At 36.7% G+C, this 22184-nt stretch overlaps 1 protein-coding gene across 1 annotated transcript; it reads right to left on the minus strand.

Annotated features, from left to right (window-relative positions):
• Positions 1-218: 218 nt before the first annotated feature.
• CALB1 (calbindin 1) lies at positions 219-21305 on the minus strand. The gene is made up of 11 exons (XM_038579717.1): positions 21155-21305; positions 20503-20579; positions 16591-16665; positions 8613-8696; positions 8442-8498; positions 5340-5417; positions 2680-2735; positions 2553-2592; positions 2373-2426; positions 1462-1533; positions 219-1134 (listed from the first exon to the last, which is right to left on the minus strand). The coding sequence occupies exons 1-11, from the start codon at positions 21231-21233 to the stop codon at positions 1021-1023; spliced, it is 786 nt and encodes a 261-aa protein (XP_038435645.1). The 5' UTR covers positions 21234-21305; the 3' UTR covers positions 219-1020.
• Positions 21306-22184: the final 879 nt, after the last annotated feature.

Genomic DNA, 22184 nt, shown 5'->3' on the forward strand with positions numbered 1-22184 from the left:
ACGAAATATATAGAATTCGCAAAATACACAAAATTATTGATGATAGAACATCCCACAATCAGGGTGCTATGAGTTTTACATTAAAATTTAATTATGTAGTAAAAAATAGAGTTGTCATAGCTAGAAAAAAATATTTTCAGAGGCAGCAGATACCCTTGGTGGAAATGGACAGTCCTACGTAGAAAGAAACTCCAGGAAGTATGCAAAGTAGACACCAGGATACTCGGCATATATAATTTAATCAGAGATCACACAATGACAAAAACAGCAGGTGACTAGAATAATTATAATCTGCAACACGTGAAAACAGTTTAGAAAATGAATTAAGGTCCTACTCTGACAGTAGGCTTCTTGGAAGTACAGATGTGGAATCAGACAGATTTGTTTCATCTGGTGCTACCTTTCCTTGTCATCAGATTACCTAGAACCAATAGCTTGGTATGGATTCAAGCAGTAGACATGTTGATTGATGAACTAAGTCTTCTCTAGTGAGACTGTTTAAACTCCTAGAGCCACAAATAGCTAACTATTGATATTTTGGTATTTTAGATGTAAAAGCACATTCTTCCTAATAATCGAAAATACAGCTTAAGACTATTTTGTGGGACAGACCTATGATTGTCTCTGGTTGGGTAGAAGTCTCCTATTCGGTGACCTGTGCATTCACACATCAGACGAGAATCTTAGAGACTGATCCTCGTGGAATCTTCAGGGAAATCTTGTCCAACTATATTTGTGAAAACAGGAATCTGTTTGGTTGTTAATTTTTATCAATTGGGTCTGTTGACTGGCCTAAGCCTAAGACTTTTCTTTTTTTTTTCCCCCAGTCGTGTAGTTACAAAAACTGTACATTACAAACAGTGTAGAAACAAGCTGAAAAGAATGTGCCACACATCCCGGGTAATCATCTATATGCAGTTAAATTACAGATACAAAAGAAAATACAGCCTACTCCCTTATAGTGCACAGTTATTTTTTTAGATACGATGTATCACTAGTAAGTAGTCATGGTCACCAACTCTAGTTGTCTCCAGCACAGAGAATGAGAGCGAGATCCGTTCGGTACAGCTTCCCCCCATCCGATAAAGCCATTATGCTTTTCTTGTATGTTGGAATATTATTAATATCCAGATCCTGTACAGAATATAGATGGCATTGTTATCCAGCTACACATGGAAGTCCATTAACCACTGTCAAATGATAAAATGTAGGATGAAAACTGCTTGTTACATCGGTCCATTAAGAGCTAGATTAAATTCTTACACAGATGTGAGTAACCACAAGGTTGTTTTAAAATCTATTTATCACAGTTACGCTGTTTTAGGCCAGTACCAAATCAGGTTAAGAATTGAATTCTACTTCTGCTCTATAAATCTTTAAAGTAGATTTCCAAAAACGGATGTGCGGTGCTTCTGGATGGATCCTTCTAGTCTGCTTTAAAAAGTGGCATAACTAGATTACCTGTTTATTCTTCTCACACAGATCCTTCAGTAAAGCATCCAGTTCATTTTCATCTATGTATCCATTGCCATCCTGAGGGAGCAGAAATAAACCAGTATGCAACCAACTCCACAACAATGAGGAATGTAATAAAACGGAAAAAATGGATTCTTCAGAAAATCTCCCTACTGCATACTTGGCGGATATTCCAACATCTTAATGTCAGACCCTTGATCTTAATTGCTCCAAAGGCCCCAAATACACACGAATTGCCTCTCCTGCAACACCTTGCATTTATAAAGTGCTTTGAATTTTTCGAAGTACTTTCATATTTAACATTTTCATATTTAACATTTATGCTAACAGTAACACATACTGTTGAAGGAAGTAGGTGGTCATAAATATCTTGAGGTGAATGAATTCCCTGAGGCCTGGGGAGGCTATGTGACTAGCCTGATGCCACACCAAGTAGGCGCAGAGCTGTGCGAGAGTCCACGAGGACTGACTTGGTCCAGGAGTAGAGGAATTAGAAGAAAATTAAGGATGGTAACTAATGACCTCGCAAACCTTTCCTCATACACATGGTGGAGGATTCTGCAGGATATTTTCAACTACCTCAATCCTCATTCCACCCTGTATAGTGGATATAATCTCCTTTTTACAAATGAGGAACCTGAGGTTTAGAGGAGTTTGGTATCTTATTCAAAGCCTCAAAATAGAGAAATTGTAGCATGGGATTTGGATCAAGATTGCTCTAATTGGGGGGATATCATAATACATTTCCTACAACAAGAATGAATTGCCTGAGTAATTCTAATAGCTCTTGTTTATTTTAATTTGGACCTTGAGTTTGGGGGTTCCCCCCCCCCCCCGCTTAAGTGAGTATTTTCCAAATTCTTCTAAACAATCAAATTATAAGAATGAATTTTTACCTGATCATATAACTCAAAAGCTTTATTGAACTCTTTCCCACACATTTTGATTCCCTAGATGATAGAGAAGAGAGCAAAGATTAAAGTACTATTATTTTTTTCATTGTCTACCCTGGCAAATCTTCTACAGTCTAACTTTTCATGGAAAAATATTGTTTGTGGTAGGGAAAAAAGAAATACCTGAAATTTAAGAAGAAAATTCTCCTGTACAGGTAGTAACCTTTTGGGAGAGAGATATTAATAGATTAGATTTTTTTTTTGGACAAAGATCAACTTATTTTAATATTCATGTACTTCCTAAACTCACCGGGCCATCTCAGTTAATTCCAGCTTCCCATCATTATTTGAATCAAATAATTTCAGCTGAAAGACAGAATGTTGTTACTGTAACCACTGAAGAATTATTGCAGGAAGGAGAAGAAAAAGTAAAGTACTTTGAGTTAGTTATCAATTTCTTGTATAGACAGGAAAAATCTAGAAACCAGCTTTTACTAGACTTGGCAAATTTTCAGTTCTAGTAGTTGGGTCAGTTGTCAAAGTTTATCAGGACAATATAGAATAACCCAACACGGTAATCATACTCTTAGGTTCTAGAATACTATAGTTTCTTTTTCCTTCTTTTTAAAAAGATTTTATTTATTTATTCATGAGAGACACAGGAGAGAGAGAGAGAGAGAGAGAGAGAGACACACACACAGGCAAAGGGAGAAGCAGGCTCCATGCAGGGAGCCCGATGTGGGACTCGATCCCTGGTCTCCAGGATCACGCCCTGGGCTGAAGGTGGTGCTAAACCTCTGAGCCACCAGGGCTGCCCATAATTCATTTTTCTTGCAAATGTGTGTGTGTGTCATGATGTTGGAGAGATGGTGTCTGGCAATACACAGCATGCTCTAAAATTCTCCAAACAATGATGTGAAAAGAAATACTTCCCTTTTTTAGAGCATAAAAGTATAAAGAAAAGCAACAGGCAGACAGTATGAATAAATTCTTAGAGAACAGAATTTCTGACTAATTTTCAATTGTTTTATTTTCCCTTGGATACTAGATACCTCCTTGTTGCACTTATTTTCATATCCTACACCAAGACCTGTCCAGGTATAAATGCACTCAGACCCTTATTCAGGAGGCATTCATGTAACAGTTGCTACTCTACTAAAGTACATGGAGGGACAATAGATGAAATGTACTAAAATAAGTTTGCATGCTACATATGTGAAAAAGCAACTTTTTTTTTCAGAAAGGAATGTGATCAGGGTCCTAATGTTTATGGGTTCAGTGAAGTCTGGGGAGAAAAAAAAGTCTGTGGCTTGAAATGTTCTAAGAATCCTTTGTAAGAGGCAGATTTTTTTTTCAGGATCTGATACTGACACATTTTATAGTCTGTTGACCATAGTTCTGATATCCTTAAACTGTCTACTAAGACACTGGACACCCGATCACGCAATTTAGTGTCCATAGGGGAATATTTCCCTACATATATATTTAAACCTTAATTAGTTCTTGATTAACTTGCCTCTCAGATTTGAACTGGTTTATGACATTGAATCAGATATGCCAGGCCAGTCCAACAGGGGGAAAACTCCCATCTGAGTAGTTTTTAAAAGACTGCTTCATATTTCTACCTGGAAAGGAGTCTTTACTTTAAATAGACATCCCATAAGGCTGGCACAAAACAAAATTGATAAATGTAGGTTATTGTCCATTTCCCATATGCTATTCAGAGCTTAGCCTGCCCACCGTGACACATTTGTATGCTAGTGCTCTGATAAGTAGATTAAAAAGGATGCTGCTTAGCAATGAAAAATTTTCAATTGTTTTGAAATTAAAGATTAGTCTCATTTTAAAATATCATTATATAGTGAATAAGACAATAGTAAAGTTCTAGTGGGTTTTTTTTCTTGTAGGCTGACAGGTTGAAAGTAAACCTCCTCACTAAGGTTTGTAATCAAATCTTGTGTAACATGATTTTCCAGGGTGACTAAAAAGTCTAACTCCTTTATTCATCTAATAGGTCATAGTTTTTATAATATACACTTTTTAAAATAGGTTATTTATTTAAATCTATGGTAAGAATTTACTGTACCTTTATAGCACTTAAAACATGTATAAATATATGTACTGATCTGGATAATTTAAAATGTTGCTTGAATTTCAAAAATTAAAATGTTCCAAAATATTGGTCCATAGCTTAATCAGTTTCCTCACAGCCCTAATGCTATGAGTCAAAATGCGGAGATTGCCTACTTGAAATTCACAAAATTCATGGGCATTGAATTATTCTATCTTGAACTTCATAAATGTGTTCATTCCTAAAACATTAAGGGCCTGCGTGTAAAGCAATTTCCTTGGTTCTATAATCAATATTCTAGGAGAGATCTTGGTTATACTATTTATCATAGCATCAGGCTCAGGGTACATTTGGAACTCCTCACCCAAAGCACCCAGACAGTATTGCAAAATACTCTTTTCTTTTTTTTTTTAAGTCCCTCAGTAAGGAAAGTAACTGTAAGTTGCATTTAAACTCTAAAAAAATTTATGATTTTGTGAGTCATCATAAAAGCTGATTAAGAATCTCCATAATGTTTTTAGTGATCTAATATATATATATCTATATACATGTATATAGATATCTATAGTATAACTTGCATATATATAAATTATATAATTTAATGATGTACTTACACTGGCTTTGTAAGAAAAATGAGTGATCTTTTGATAGGTATAAATTACCTAGCTCCACCAGAAAGGAAATGATCGTGGGTTGAGCCTTAAAGCCAATGACAACAGCATTCACTCAACCTTACGAGGTATAAACATCCTTACACATTTCACTTGAAAAGTGAAATGATGCCTGTATGCATGTGATGCCCACATGGCTTATTTCATTCTCCATAGTCTTGAGAACTAATGAGAACACAGTAATGTTTCATAGGTTCTTGTCTACAGTCTCTCCAAGATCAGTCTTACCATTAGGTCTGTATACTCAGCTAGTTTTGTATCATCGACAGTCTTGTTTGCTTTTTCCAGCAGGTCCTTTAGAAAGTTCTGTTAAGACAAAGAACACCCAGATAAATGTCACAAGTCACCTACGGTCTGTTTCCATTTCAGCCTGCCTTGAAATGGAATGTCCCAAGAACGCAAAGAAGGCCTCTTTTTGAGACTAGAACTGGGTGAGGAGAGGACCTTAGAAGGGAAATTATTCCACTTGGTTCACTTGGCATTCCAGCCATGATGCTGCCTTTGACAGGTACGATATCTGCCTCTTACTGAGACCTGATCTGCAGTGGTCTGTGTTGCACGGCTTTTATGACCTCAATTAAATGAGTATCTGGATTGAGCACTGTGCAGGAATCCGAGAACAAGCTAGTATACCAGCCAGCCCAGTGGATGTATTTCTACATAATGATACCTTCACAAAGGTTCACATGACTCTTCTGTAAGAAACACAAGGCCCCCTCTCTATGCCTTTGTAATGTAAGTGAAAAGTATTAGTAAGCCAGGATGGAGAGCTACCTCTAATTTTAAGTGTATTTTCTACCCTCACAAGCTGTATTTTCACCTTAGCTTATAGCCAGTAGGACATTGTTGCACCGAAGGGCCAGTCAGGTAGCATTTGGGCTGGATGCAGTCCCAAACACGTTGGTTAGAAGGCTTCAGCTGGCTTCAGCTGTGTTCAGACTAAGACAGACACAGATGATGTTCTCTCTAATCCTTGAAGGATATTTGAATCATATTTAAAATAGAGATTATTGTGGGAAGGGTGGAAAAGATAATTATTAATTTGACAGTTGGAGTTTAGGAGGGAATTGAATTTTTTTTTAAACAGAAATAAATCAAAAGCTTTACAAAAGGCACATAAATGACACTGTTAGCACTTAAGCATATAATATTCATTTTGTCTAGTGCTGTTCATTTGCAACTCCTTTATTTTTTCAAAAAATTAATTAATGCAGTTCTGGAAAACTAAGCAGATACTGTGTTGGGATATTATTGAAGGATTGGGTTTCTTTGGTTCTGCAGTGGTTTATGTTCTTCCCAAATGTACCGGTTCTCCTGGGCTGATTTAACTTTATTCTTTTTGAGGATGGAGACCTTTTTCTTGGTTTGATTAAATGTATTTTCATTTCAAACATTCCATTTCAAATCCAGAGTGAAGCATGGAAAATTCAAAATTATCTATTGGGGTGAATTTTATTTTTGAGCCTTATGAGTCTTTTGTCAGAGATTAATTGGGTTAAAAAGCCTCATCAGAGACTAAAATGGTGGTCACAAAAATAGCCTGAGAGAAACCTCGGGACGTTGAGATTCAAAGTCGTGTCTGAGAACAAGTGATGTTTTACTCTATTATGGATCTTAAAATTAGCTTTCTTGAAAGATCCATTAAACAAGAATACCAACTTATCTTCAAAATTCCCCAGAGAGGAGGATTTCTATTTAGACTCTCTTTCTGAGAATAAAATGTAGAACAAAGAAGGTCAGTTTTAGAAATGAACTAAGGTTTTCATTATGAACTTGAAATGATTTTTAATAGATTGTGTTTTTTGGTTCTACAGAATAAAAACACAATAGCTTAACTGTCGCCTTGTGAGTTCTGGGTTGTTGTGCCACAAGTTTGTATCAAAGATCATGTTTTCACATTAGAAATCTTTCTGTTTCTCCGAGGTTGCTGTTGAATGTGTTTTTAGCGATTTTACAGTGGTGCAAATGTCCTAGATCTATCTCTAAAACTGTATGTGACTCAAACCACGTTAAACCATGACAAGGAAACTGGGTTTGATATTCCTATTTCCATACATGACAGGAGGAGAGGCGGCTCTTCATGACTAAAGCTTGGAAGCATGTGGTGTGGTGGTGGAAAAAATATAATTAGCATTATCAGGTAATCTAGATTCTTTCATAAGCAGCTGGGTAAATGAAAAACTAATCTTTCTAAATTTCTGTTTCTCAGTATAATGGGAATGGCAATACCTGCCTTGCAAGTTTTCTGTGAGGACTAAATGTTAAAATAGATTTTCGGCACCTAGTGCTATACCTGCCACATAGTATTGAGGACCACATAGGTGCTCAATAAGTATTCATTTGCCTCCCTTTTGGTTACTCTCTATCCTGAAGATAGACAAAATAGGATCTCTGGACTGAGAGGTCTTGGGGTCAATTTAAGGAAATGAGGGAAAGATGTTGCCGTACTTCTGAAAGACTAGTAAATTATCGAGTTCATGAATAATATAATTTATTGTGCCTTGTGTATTTCACAGAATCTTTCATGTACAGAATTTTACTTGGGCTTCACAATAAATATGAGAGGAAGCTATTAGTTATTATCCTCATTAAAGAGATGAAAAAATCAGACCAAATCACTTGATTTTTAGATCTCTTTGCCTTCTCCTTTGTATCCCCCTTTCCTCCCCGACCAGGTCCTCTGTACGTCCGGGAGAGATGAATTGGTAAATTCATTTTCAAAGTTGCAATTTTTCAGAAGTTTGATTATTATGAGGCTTTTGTTCTTGTCGAGAAGCAGGAGATTTTATGGAATGGGTAGGGATTTGGAGGGAGAGTAGTGTGGGTTTAAACACTGCAGCCTAGGATCTTCTTTCTGTGTGGCCTCAGTTTATCCCTAAACCTTTTTCCTTATGAGGGTAGTACTAATCTCAGAACTCACATGAAGATTAGATAAAACAATGTGCATAGCAGATAGTTGGTGTTCAACAATTGTTTCTCTTGAGAGAGAAATCTATATTGTTTAATTTATAAAATAAAATGGCAAATTTCAGTGAAAAGGAGTATCTTATTTGGTTTAGTATATTATATCTATCTAGTCTAACAACTTGTTTATACCACAGAAAATGCTAATTTTTTTTTTTTTTTTTTTTTTTTTTGCACTGCTGAATAGAATTTGAAGAAGTACTTGAAGTCTCTTTTTTTAATCTGGAACTTCATTAACGATGTGGAAGTGTGGGTGAAAATATGCCATTGCTCAACATAAGTTTCTTTTGTGGGAGGCTTTTTAAAAAGTTCATAATTCTATTTAAAAGGAAAAAAAAAACTTAACCTAGGTTTTTATTTGCTTACCTTAAGCTCCTCAGTTTCTATGAAGCCACTGTGATCAGTATCATATTTCCTCCATGTCTGTAAATCATTTTGGATAAAGAAAACCAAACATATTTTTTAAAAAAAGCCAACAATTTTCCTACATTAAGTAGCTTTCAGAAGACTGCACTCATTGACAGAGCTCTATTTTACCTTCATGAATTCCTCACAAGACTTCAGCTGCTGGCATCGGAAGAGCAGCAGGAAGTTCTCCTCTGTGGGTAATACATGAGCCAACTGAAAAAGATTTAAAAAGCTGTAAGGAAAGCAAGCCTCTGTCATTACTTCCTGCTTAATTTTTCTTGAATGTATTTGTTCAAGGCAGTTCTCTTACCTAGAAAACTAGGAGAGGAAAAACATGAGGATTGACCTTCCCTTTCTGATACTTTGTCCCCACTGAGAGCCATTGTCTTTTCCAATGCTTGGGTGGCCTTGAGTGGTGGGCTGTCTGGTCAGTGAGATGGCTGCAGCCATCTGAGATGGGTGTGCTCAGAAAGCTCAGATAGCACTGGTTTGACTACTCATCTGCTGGACACCCAAGCACATTCATCCCTATGGCTTGAACCTTTCACCTCTTCTGTGCCATACAGCAGTGTTGCTCCTCTAAGGGTGCATAGAATGTCATATATGTGGGGAAATCTTTGTCATGTAGAAGGAAGGAAATGATGAGAAATGTGAAGGTAGGGGGAAGGAAGGAAGGAAGGAAAAATGCATTCCCAGATCTAAGGAGACAGCCTAAGAGAGGAAAAGAAGATAAACTGAAGACAGTTGTAAGGCAGTGGAAAGAGAGATGGAAAAGCCAATTCACAATGAACAGTGGAAATAGAATAGTAATAGGGAAAATCAGATTTTCAAACTGTTGGATTCAGCTAAGAGGATGTCCCCTGTCAGGATCCAGGGCTTGGGTTTATGCTTTCCATTTCGTGACCCTATGACCTATCTCCTTAGCTCTCCTTTCATAACTTCAGTAACCCCCCCCTGCCCTTTTTTTTAAGGGGAAAAAAGGGCTCTAGATCCCATTTTAAGATGACCATTATCTATTATGTGCAGGGAAGGAGGGAGCTGGATTGATGGCCCCACTGCAGGCATGGGTTCTATTCCTGGCTCATCTCCTAATTAGCTGTGGTCCCCCAGCAACTCCCTCAGCCACTTCTGGATCTTACTACCCTTATCACTAAAATAAGGAGTTGAAGTAGAAACCAACGTCTCTTAAATGTACTGGGCTCAAGATGACCTTGAGAATCTGTTACAATCACGACATCTTCACCATTAAAGAATGAACCTACACACATTGTATTTCCTCTAGTTTCCTTGAAGTTCAGGCGTGGACCCTTATCTCTGTATTTTAGACCAAGAGCCTGTGGTATGGATCAACTTTAAGTTCAGTATAAGTTCCAAAATTTCTACCAAATTATAGGAAAGGCTATCTGCCTCTGCCTCTTTAAAAAAAATTTCATCCATTTAGATATATTAAAAACCTTAAGTTGAAATGATTTTATATTTATGTGCATTTTATATTTATGTGTAAGTAATCTTTTTTTTTTAATGTCATATAATAGATTCTTTAACTTGTTTTTAGGTCTTGAAAATAATACCTCAAACTAGATCCATTCAGTTTACAGACAGACACTACATATGCAGGTGAAACTAAGGAACAGGGCCATATATCCTACTAGAATGTTAACAGGACTCCGCCAGAAAACGTTTTGTTACTTTGAAATAGAGTTCACTAGTATAGTTGTGCACGAACATAAGGATTCATTTAGGAGATAAGAAATAGCTAATGCCAATTCTTTTATTTATTGGTATGTAACTTGTCAGATACCACTTTGTAAGTTGTTGTTGGACCATCCATTTCGGGATCACAGGGATCATTCTTTGTCTGAATCTGCTGAATGTCCATCTGCTGGATGCTCCACACGTTATATGCCTGACGTAAATGCTCGTGGATTGGTTGATAATTTTACTTCATTAAAAATACCAACTTAACATGATTTATAGTATTCGTTTTTACTATCTTCATTGCAATTTTCTATATTACTTGAATTTTTGTTTTGAACAAAAGTAATTCTTTCTTAAAAAATTACCCTTATCTAAATCCTCCAAATACATGAAAACAGAAGAAAATTAATGAACTGGTAAGCAATTACCAAATGTAGACTAAAGGAAAGCATAACCATCAAAGTTTCAAAAATCAAAGTTCATACAATTGCATAAAGCTTAGAGGTCTCTAGAACATCAAATATAGAGGTGGTAAAATTGGGCTGCATATATAGTATAAATATATATTTCCTTTCTCATGCCATTTTGGTCCTACTCAGTTTCATTATTTTGAAAAAATACAGATTATGTCTATATGTGCATTTTGAATCTATTAATTTGATCCGTTAATGTTACACTGAATATAGTGCCATCCTATTTTGGACCTTAGAAATGAGTCTCAAACATGTAAAAGATTTTAGTACGACAAGCCAGCCATTCAAAGAGAAGCAATGAATACATGTGGATAGGATGTAACTATAGTGAACATAAAGAAATCCTCTTAAGGGTGTGTTTCACAATGTAATGGTCCTGCTGTGGCTGCTTCCATCAATACATAGGGAATTAATGTTCAAATTTCAGAGCTGGATGCAGGAAGTCTCTAGCTCTAGTGCCTTAGAGCGTATCTACAAAGTAGGGAGAGGTCTTTTATCATAGGTGTCAAGTAAGGCCACTTTGTTCTCGATTTGCTGAGTCTCTGCTGTCCCTGGAAGTACTCAATAATGCCTGATCCAATGTTATTGGTAGTTTCTTAATCCTTAGTCTGCCTGCCTGCTCTGAACTCCCCCAAATTTGTTTTGGGTTGGAAAAGAGAATATCCAGGGAATAAGTAGAGGGCAGACAGTTGTGACCAGAACCCCTCAGAGCTTCAGTTTTAAGAACTGGTGCCTGTCACTGAGAGTGGGGAAGAGAGTTGGCATGTCTCCCCGAGATGTATGAAGACTACATACATACTTCTTGAGGGTAGGATCTCTGTCTTACTGGTTCTTTGCCCAGCACTTACTGAACTTATGAATGAAGGCAAATGGCTATTGTCTAGAGTCAGCAGAGTATAGATAAATAAGGTTCCTTGGGAGATAATTCAAATAACTTATTACTGAATTGTGGATAGGGTTGGGGTGGATATTGTGTTATTCCACCCAGAGCTCCCTTTAGGTGCTGGGAGTGTTACTTTGGGAGAGCCTTTGGGAGATTATCTAGGCTGAAGAGCACTGCCTTCCCAAGGACACTATGTCCTATGACTGATCCACATGAAGAGAAAAAGGCACAGCCCTGTCACTCAATTGGGACTTTTATGAAGGGCTGTTGAGGCTCTGGAGCCCACTGTAGGGTCAGCTGAAGTCTCTATTGAGACTATCACCATGGCCCATCATCTCCCTCTGCCCAGTTCTGTTCATTTCCCCTCAACAGGTATTGGTCCCAACATACTTCCTAATAAACTTGCTTATTACTAATTTTCAACCTAGATCTGCTTCCCAGGGAACTGAACATGTCACAGGGGCTTTTTTTTTTTTTTTTTTTTTACATCTTTGTCCTCTTCCTAGGCATAATGTAGAACTCTTGCCTATGTGTTGGAGTAGGTTGAAATTCCTTGCTACAGCTCATGCAGCTATGATTCAGAAGCTACTGGGCACTGTGCTGGATGCTGGGGATTCATAGTCACTGTGGTTAAGAACCTTATGGGGAGGCAGATAATTTCAAATCTTATTCCCACAATTTCAAAAAAGGAGATATAGTGATAAAGCTAAGTATTAGGTGCATGGAGAGCGCACACACACTGGGTAATTTTACTAGAAACAGAACTGACTGAGGTCAGTCAGTCAAAGCACACATAAGGCATGATTCTTAACTCCTAAAGACATTTCTGGTGCATGTTAACCTCCTTCAACACATATTAGCAAAGTATTCACTTCTTTCATTTGGGAACCGGAGAAGTATTTTTCCTAGGTAAGTGATTTCAGGAAATTTGGAAGGCAAATAATTTTATATGAATTTAAGGCTAGTTGAGTTTAATAATTTGAATATGAGAAGTTATAGAAGAGGTGGTTAGAAGTCTTGGCATTCAGAAGGTGTAGATTTTCAGTTTTAAAAAAAATTATAGCAAATATATTTATTGAGCTTTTACAGTGTGCCAGGGTTGATCTATTTGTTTGACGTGCTTTATTATCACATTTGATGTTGATGCTTCTATACGATCCTTTATTACAAAGAAACAGAGGCAGAGAGAATAAATGAACTGCTATTATATAGTTTATAGTTTGAGCCAGATTTGAAATCCGACCATCTGACTTTCTTGACTTTTGAGGCCTTCGTCTGTAGCCATCAGCCTCCATTAAAATCTTCAATCAAAAATATTTTCCTAATCACTTAAAAATATTTATACAGAGGCAAGTTTTTAATCTGATTCTATTGGCCATCATTTCTCCAAATTCTGAGGTGGAAAAGTAGTCTGCCATGAAAAATTACATTCACTATAGCTAAATTCATATTCTCAAATCCTACTGTGGAAGAAAAGAGGGTAAGCTGTTTAGTGTCTGCTTCCCTGGGAGAGATGTTACAATTTCAGGATTAAAATAGCTTTTAGGTCTATTTTATTTTCAGTGGATGCACTGACCTGGACAAATAGACACAAAAAACCTGAAGAGGATGGTAGGTTCCCACACGTTGCCCAAGGGACCAGGTGAAAAGCTAACAGATCTGATATCCAACTAAGGGAAATATCTATACTTACTAGAAATTTCTTCTCTGGTACCCACATGATCTGTTGAATCATTCAGTCTTCCTTTCTAATTATTTTAATCAGCCTTCTTGCAATAGAGCTATTAGTCTGAATAAATTTAGAACATTTTTTGACTGTCATGGTATTTGTTAAAGTATCTCAGAATTTTACTGCTCCTGTTTTGAGTTCATATTAACAATCTCTTTATAAATGAACTGTAATTATGTGGATTTTAAAATCTAAAGACCTGACATTTTAAAAATTCAGAAGAATGACATCTACATACCACCCCTCATTTTATATATTTCTAGATAGCAAAAGCTTGTTGTTGGCAAGGTCAGTCTACTTCAGGACAGAACTTTGAAAATTAATCACTATATTTTCTGATCTTTTGAACAACATATTTCAATTAAAGCCAAATCACTTTGGCCCATTTCCAACAAGAAAGCAGACTACCACATGAATATCCTTTGGTTTACCTTGATTAGATTTTGAGAAGCCCATCAGTATGCCTATTAAATATATAGGCAAATCTAACCTCTTTTCCCTTTGAACATCAAAGCTACAGTATCCTGATGTGAGTAGGTAAATCAGTAAAAATTTTGGAAAACATGGGGTTTCCCATTCCTTCGTGGCTGACAATGGGGTTTGTGTATTTGTGTCCCATGTTATATATAGGATTTCGTAGCAAGTGATATATGTCAAGTGGGGAAAAAAAGAAAAGATGAACTTCATTTTATACAACTTCCTGGTGACACTATAATTTGGGCATTCCCACTCTTACTTCCCTCACTTTCGACATGTAATCTGTAACTTTCAATTTCTTTCCAATGATTTTCAGAACCTCTCTTTATTCTCTTCACTCTTACCCACCCTAGACCGGATCAACATGCCTATAAACTCCTGCAATGATTATTCTTCTCCCATTCTAATTCTCCTCTCTTCATTTAATCACCATTCCACCCGTCTTATGTGTAGCTGATAATTCAGATTAAAGAAAAGAATTCTGGAATCAGGGTCAGATCTAGGCTTGTATACATGTGTTGTCACTCTCGGCCAGGGGGACCTTGGACACATCATTTAACCTTTCTGGGTTTCAGTTTCTTCATCCTGAAAATGAGGAATTTTGGTTAGTTTTTCCCTAGGAGTCCTCTCCAGCAAAAAATTCTATCCTGGAATAGTTAAGTGAGACACATAAGAATTATTCTTTCAGATCAACTGAAGAAGAGTCTACAGAAAGTTTTGCCCAAATGTTTCAACTGCTTTGGCTGGATAACTTCTCTGTACTTTGTGCATCCTGTTCAACCAGGCTAAACATAAAGCCTTGCCCTAAATAATTGACCAGCTGAAGCTTGAAACTATTTTCTTTTAATGCAGAAAATGCACAGATTACTTATTACTCCCAAGAAAGTAGTTTAAAGGAACATGGCTGGGTTCTGGCTGTTTCACCATTTATTTCATATTTTTTCTTTAACTTTAGCCGAAGTCTATTGAAGCCTCAGGTTCCCCATCTATAAAAATAGATCCACATATTATATTTAGGCTTACTTTATTCTGTTAGGAGGGTCAAATGAGACAATATATTTGTTTAGAAATTACATATTGTCATACTAGTGTAAATTTTCTTATTGTGATTGCTACAAAAGCTTCTCAGTTTGTTTCAGCCTTCCTTTATCCTCTCCTGTTACCTATCTTTTCTCACACGTAAAAGTTTTCTATAACAGTTTCTTATCTCAAACTTTTAGAGAAATTTCTTTTCTCAAACCTCCAGGACAATGTGACCACCCCCCCCCAGCCTCTCATTTAAATATAGCTTCAAATTATAATTCACAAGTGATTATATCATGTATAGTAAAATCTGGATTCAAACAGATTCATCTAATCCTTTTAAAAGTGTGAAATGCATTTGAATGAGACCCATGCTTTTAAATCCTATTGTTTAATGTATCACTGAAGAAATGAAAATAAAGAGCTGAGACCATTGGAGTCCTTTAAGGTGAAGCATGTTATATGTAGGATGATGGTCCTTGCTCTATTGGGATTATAAAGTATGCCAAACTCTGAAATAACCATTTCTGTAATTTCACTGACTTTAGATTTTCCAGCTCATTTTGAACAGATTTACCTCATCTGTGTCCCTTTAAAAGTTATTTTCTTATCCTTAATGGTTTCATATCTTGATTAGTTGGCCTCTATATCAATCTGTAAGTCCCAGTACTGTTAATTTATTCATTTATATTGTAATGAGTTATACATAGGTAAAGGGGAAAATGTATACTCCAGGGAAATGTTTTAATTACAAGGATAATAATAGTATGCCCTTTCTTAATTCCTTTTGTAGTAGCTGCTTAAAAATAAGTATTTCACTCTGACATGACAGATGTCATATAAGATCAACTAATTGAAAGCCGGGTTAATTCTGAGTCAAAGGCAAATATGACTACATATTTTTGACAGAATACATCACAACCTAATATACTAAGCATATCACAATAATTATACTTTGATGTGGGATATTTTAAAATATAACCTTATTAATTTTTCTGGACAAAGCTGTCCACTCAATTTCTCTAATAGGTCGTAGAGATAAAGTAGCTGAGACACCAGAGTTTCCAAAAGTACAAGTTAGGAAAGCAACAGCTCTTGCACAAATCTGAGAATGCTGAAGAACTGATGTATGATCAAAGTCTAGCTTCCTTGATTCATAAACAAAAGTTGTCCTCCATAGGAATAGTCTTTGTCAGAAGATAAGATTTGACACCCACAGTTTTATCTTTTAGAGATTCAAAAGAAATCCTTACCTCCAATACATTTTAAAATATTCATTAACTTAATTAAGTTCTTTGCTTTTACTAAGGCCAACTGTCAATCTAAAATAGAATTTCAGGAACCAGGTGGCAGCTTTTTGCCACTGTCAAGGGGACTGCAAATATATCCTTTCATATTTTAATAGAAAACTCCACATTGTTAAACAAGAAATACCAGTGAACCAGGTACTTGGTTGGTATTTTATCCAAGGGAGGCAGGGTAACATAATGGCCTAGATACTCATTCAGAAGTCTGGGACCTGGGCTTCTAACTATACCTATGGCGGCAAATGGGTGCATGACCAAAGAAAGACCAATCATTTCACTTCTCCACATTTTGGTTTCATGATATATTAAATTTAGGCTCTGGATTAGGCAAATTCTAAGGTCTCTTCCATTTCTGAGCATTTTTGATTTTATAGTTCTGAATAGAAGATAACATGTTACTTAGGCAAAATAAACCTTTGCAAATTGGTCTTGCCACATCCTGTTTGAGTTGGATTCAAGTACAAAATGAAGTTCATTTGTCAAAAAAGTAGATCAGAAAAATGCATTAGTTCCTTACCTCTACGATTCCTATTTTTCCATCATCTCTCTGCCCATACTGATCCACAAAGGTTTTCATCTCCGGTGATAACTCCTAAAATTATATAAAAGAAGTTAAGTTTATTGTAAAAATTACCAATTATGTTTCTGATGGTGTTAATAACTCTTGCAAAGAACAACTGGAATTGAAACCATTTAGAATTATGCACACTGATGAACTATTCTCATAAAAATTAAAGATATACCTGATACACAGTATTTACTGGTTTCAAATGAAAGGGTTATGATTATCATTTTTGAATCAATTACTGATTTGTCTTCTATTAGTTTTGAGAATATGTTATCCTTTGAAAGTGTAGTCAGAATTATTCAGCTCATAACAATGAATTCAAATATACTTAAAACATTGCTTGCTTCAGGAAAGATTCTTTTATGTTATTATAATTGCCCAAAACATTTTCCTTATTTTAATATGTTTTATCCATGAGAAGTAATAAGGGGTGTTTTCAGTTTGGACAAGCAAAAAATGTGAATGTTGAAGAGTGCCTCACATTGTCACTCCTCAGTGCTTCCAGTGCTTTCCAGTGCTTTTCCAGAAGTGGCATTTACTGATTAAATACATTGAAAAATTAAATTCCAAAAAATAAGATAAAAAAATGCCTTGGCTAATTTATACTTTCATTAGGGACAGACAATATTGATAATCTTATTATAAGCTATTGGTTGTATGTTTAGGATCTTTGCCTCCCAGAATAACTTAGAGAATGGTTTTCCAGTGTTTTCTTGTTTCCATTTTTTTTTTTTTTCTGAGAGGTTTTCTCTCCCAGGTATTTTAGTACAAGAATATACATTTAAGAGTGACAAAATGAATGTTTTCATCTCATTTGAATTATTTTGTCCAATCTGTTCCATTGCTTATGTAATCTTTTCACATATTGACAGATTGGGGGCCATGAACTGTAAACTAGTGATCTGAATATAGAACTACTATTCAGGAAGTTGAATTTATACCCTTGGGTCTCCAGCATAGCCCATTTTAGATAGCCCTGTTGCATTAACTGAAGCCAATTTAAAATAGGTCAGCCTTTACTAATGTCCTATTCTATGTCCTTGGGAAAGAATATTAAGGTCTCAGTTTTTATCACAACTAACAAGATGATGGTATTATCTATCCCATGAGTTTGCTTTAGGGATAGGTAGGTTAATATAGTTTAAGAGTTATATTGAGGCTGACTATTATCACTACTAGTTGTTACAGAATCCTTTTTGAACCAAAGTAAATATCTTTAGTAGAACTGAGGTAACAAATGATAATCAAGCAATTTAATTATAACGTAGTCTTTAAAACAAAGCTCTTCTATGGATTAATTGTAATTTGCATTTATTAACATTTATTACAGCAATAACTACAAGGAAGGGAAAGAGTTCACCCCTTGGCATTAGTGGGACCATCAATTGTTTCTTGCACATACCGTAAACAATAAATAATTTGATTTAAATCTTAGTCATGGAGTACCATTAGTTTAACTGGCAGACTTGACATTTAGTTTGTGAGCTTCTTGGATGGTAATTATGCCAAAATCTACATTTTAAATAGTATGAAATGTAGTGACAATGGTAATAAAGCTTTATAAAAATGCAAATTTAAAGACTAAATATGTTTACTAAGTGGGGAGCCAGCTTCTCCCTCTCCCTCTGCCACTCCCCCTGTTTGTACTCTCTCTCAAGTAAAATCTTTTTTAAAAACATATAATATTCTCTTATAATAGTAAAATTAAAAAAATTTCACATTACTAATAACACAAGCCAAACAGTGCTTCCATTAATTCAATGAAATTTGTTATCATGTGGCCAAAAAAGAAAAAAAAAAAAAAAAAAAAACCCTGTTTTTTAAGGTTAGTTTTTATGTTCTAAAAAAAAGAAGAAATATATAAAAGCTTTACTACAGTGGGACCAGTAGTATAGGGACATATTTGTCTGGTACATGAATGTCTCAATCCAGATTTCAATTTAGATTTTATCTATCCAAAGCCTATATACCTAACCTAGAAAAATACTCAATAATCAACATATTAAACAACTTGGTATAATCTTGTACCTGTGCTCAAGTCTGCTATTTGAGTTAACATCTAATAATTGGAATTTCCAATATTCTAAAATTGGAGGCTGCGTAGTAGAAAAAGCTTTAAAATCTTTAGAACTCTAACATGAAGTTGTTTACAAAAAGTAGAAATATTAAAATGGGAAAAGAAAAAATATAGTTTCTAAATTTTGAATTTCTAAATTGAATAAATTACAATATTAAAATTCTATAAAAATATAATCATTTAGCTACTGGAAGTGTTACAGTATTTTAATTTGAAATTTTATGGCAAGTAATGTTTTTCCAAACAGATATTTTAAGTATGTTTTTAAATGAGATAAGGAACTGTTTTTGCTCTATTAGTCAAACATATATAGAGTTATAATAATATTGCATGGAATTATTGTAATATACAAAGAGGGGGAGGGTGGGGAGAGAATATATAAAACATTTTCTATTTGATTTCATTCTATCATACTTTAAATAATATTAAATCTGGGTAAAACAATCTCCAGAGTATTATTTGGTTTTAAATCAATTTGGCCCATGATTTTAGCAATGAACAGTTCTGTGATGAATTATAATACATTTTAGAGTCCTCTGGTAGTCTTTTGAGTATTGTACAGAGATGTGTATCACACAGTTTTCAATTTAGATAGAACAAAAAGGAAATTCTATTAGTAACTTATAGATTTATAAAATATCTATATCTATATATATCTATGCTTGAGCTGGTGATCTGCTTAAAGATCAAACACAATATGTGTTCCTCTAAAGATGTTTTCCTATAAAAGTTACATATAATCTGTAATGTAAGTTTTCTAACTAGTGGTTAAAAGGCCAAGGATCATTAACCTCTAACTAGCCTAATCCAACACAGTCTGCTGAAATGTAGTCTTAATAAACCCCAGTACACTAGTAAAATTCTTATCCTATTTTCCTTTGTACAAACATCCCATCTATGTTCTAAAGCTGGGCATATTTTTTATGCTGACAACATCTTAACAGGTAAATTTATGCCCACAGGAGGTAATTTATAACTGGAAGGAATTGTCATTTATTTAATTACCTAACGGCTTAAATCACAAATATAGCTTGTTTTCAAGACCCCACTAATTGTTTCCAATCAGGGTGTAGCTTTGCTTTTTAAAAATACATGGAATTCTTAATATTGTTTTACTTTTTACGTCTCTGACTTTTGGGTTTTTCCCCTCTCAACAGAAACGAACACCTTTCTTGTTAAGCTCTTGCTCATGATTATGTTGCAAGTTGTCCAACTTTCCCCCCAGTGAGAAAGGTCAAGACAGAACGTTTTCTTATCTGTCCAACCACATCAACCTCACAACAATAAGTGGCAATAAAACGAGAGATACATAATCTGCAGATCTGTTTCCTGACCACCAAGGGGCAGAAATGTATTTCTAACCCCCCCCGCCCCCCCCCCCCACTTCTCATGCAGTTAAAGAAGTTAAAAATTACCTAGTAGAACTCCATGGAAGAGGCGATCTGCTAAAAGATCTCATGCACCCACTTTTCTTTTAAGCATGATTAAAGCAAGTACAGGTATAGAATCTATATTTTAAAAGCTCTGACTTCAAAGTGCAAGGCTTTTCCCTTTCAAGGATCTCCCTTCCCCCCCCCCCCTTTCAGCTTTCCCCTTACACAATTCGGAAAAAGTGTTTTTTTTTTCTTTCCTTTCTCAGTAGAAACCTACATTCCCTCAGTCTACATTTCCTGGAAACCACTTGATCTGACTAGCTCATTATGAATACTCTAGAATATTTATATTTCAGAGATGAAGGTCTTCTCCCCCCCCCCCCCCCCCCTTGGTTGCAAACTTAAACCTACCAATCCAGCCTTCTTCCGTGCTTGCTGGAGTTCCTGAATCAAGTTCTGCAGCTCCTTTCCTTCCAGGTAGCCACTTCCTGCAAAGACAAAGAGGCAGCCAGGTATCAGACCTCTCCTCCCGGAGTTTCTTCCCCTCTCAATTTCCATGGCAGCTGTGGTTCTGGCCACCTGCGAGGCTCTCTCCTGCCTGGACATTGATTAACCCTGAAAGGATAACGGCAGCGGCAGCGCTGCTCTCTCCGGGGTGGATGTCAAAGTCTGCACCCACCATGGTACGGATGTTAAGTGCGGCCATAGAAACTTTAGGGTGCAGTGTCCACCTCCCCCCCACCCCTGTGCAATCTCTGCTTGCTCTCTCTCCCTCCCCACCCTTCCCCGATTTCCTACTGTGCATATTCTTGGAGAGCATAAAAGTTGAAGGTTTTTTTTTTTTGGGGGGGGGATAACCTAAGAAAAAAGAAGATGCATATAAACTTTCGAGGAGCCAGCTGGAAGAGACAAGATTAGGGAGGTGGGGAGGAAGTAAAGAAACGAGGGGATGGTAGGATCAGGAGGCGGCTCAGGGTGGGATGGGTGGGGGGAGAGGGAGGGAAGGGGCAGGGGCAGGGGCCAGGGGGGTCTTCACACAGTTAAAAAGGGAGGAGATAATCACCGTCTGCGTCGAAATGAAGCCAGATCTCGAAAAACTGTGAGGCTGTGATGAGGGAGGATTGCAGGTGGGACTGTGCCATCGTACAGCCGAGTGTGAGTGAGTGTGCGTGCGCGTGTGCCAGCGGGAGCGCGGGGAGCGCGGCGGCCGGGAGCTGTCCTCGGTGCTGAGCGGTGCTGATCCGAGTTCTCTCTCCACACCCCGCACCCGGTTCCCAGCATTTATCCTGCCTGCCGGGCGCGGCCACGCCTCCTCCTGCCTCCCAGGCCTCATTCCCGCCTCTAGCTCGCGCCTCCCAGTTCTCTCCTCTCCTCCCGGGAAGGCTGGCTGGAGCAGGAGTTTGGGAGTGTAGGGAGCAGCAGGTGGTGGGAGATCCTCAGCGCCGAGACTGGAGGCTGAAAACAGACACCTCCTCCCCCTCCCCATCCCACCCCACCCCTACACACACACACACACACACACACACACACACACACACACACACACACATTCTCCTAATCCATAAAATACCCTCATTCCTGAGTATCCTAGTGCAATAACTTGAGGTTATTGGTTTTCAGATGCAAGAGGAAAGCTGATAAACAATTGTATAAATAACATGTCTGTGTGTGTGTGTAAGAGAGAGACAGGGAGGGAGATTTCTCCAAGACATTTTAATATTGGTTTAAACAACCTCAGGTGGAAAATTGGCAAGTCTTAGGTTACCTTGATTAATGCGTACAATCCACTTACTGATGTCAACCACTCTATTTCGTGCTGGAGAGTCACCGTAGGAATGTGTCTTAAGATGGTTTACATGAACAAGACCTGTCAACGTGATAAGTAGGATTATGTGGGTTTGTTTTTTGTTTTGTTTTTTTGTTTTGTTTTGTTTTCCCGGCTTGAAGTAGACTTATAATTGGAAGGCGATAGAATTAAATTATAAAATCTTAAAATGTTAGAGAAGGAAGTGATCTTAGAGATACTTTGATTTGTTTCCTCAAGAGTTTAGAAAGAGTAAGCCAAAGCAAAGAGCAACCAAGAATCTGGTCCA

The sequence above is a fragment of the Canis lupus genome, chromosome 29 (assembly GCF_011100685.1).
Source record: "Canis lupus familiaris isolate Mischka breed German Shepherd chromosome 29, alternate assembly UU_Cfam_GSD_1.0, whole genome shotgun sequence".
NCBI classification, from domain to species: domain Eukaryota; kingdom Metazoa; phylum Chordata; class Mammalia; order Carnivora; family Canidae; genus Canis; species Canis lupus.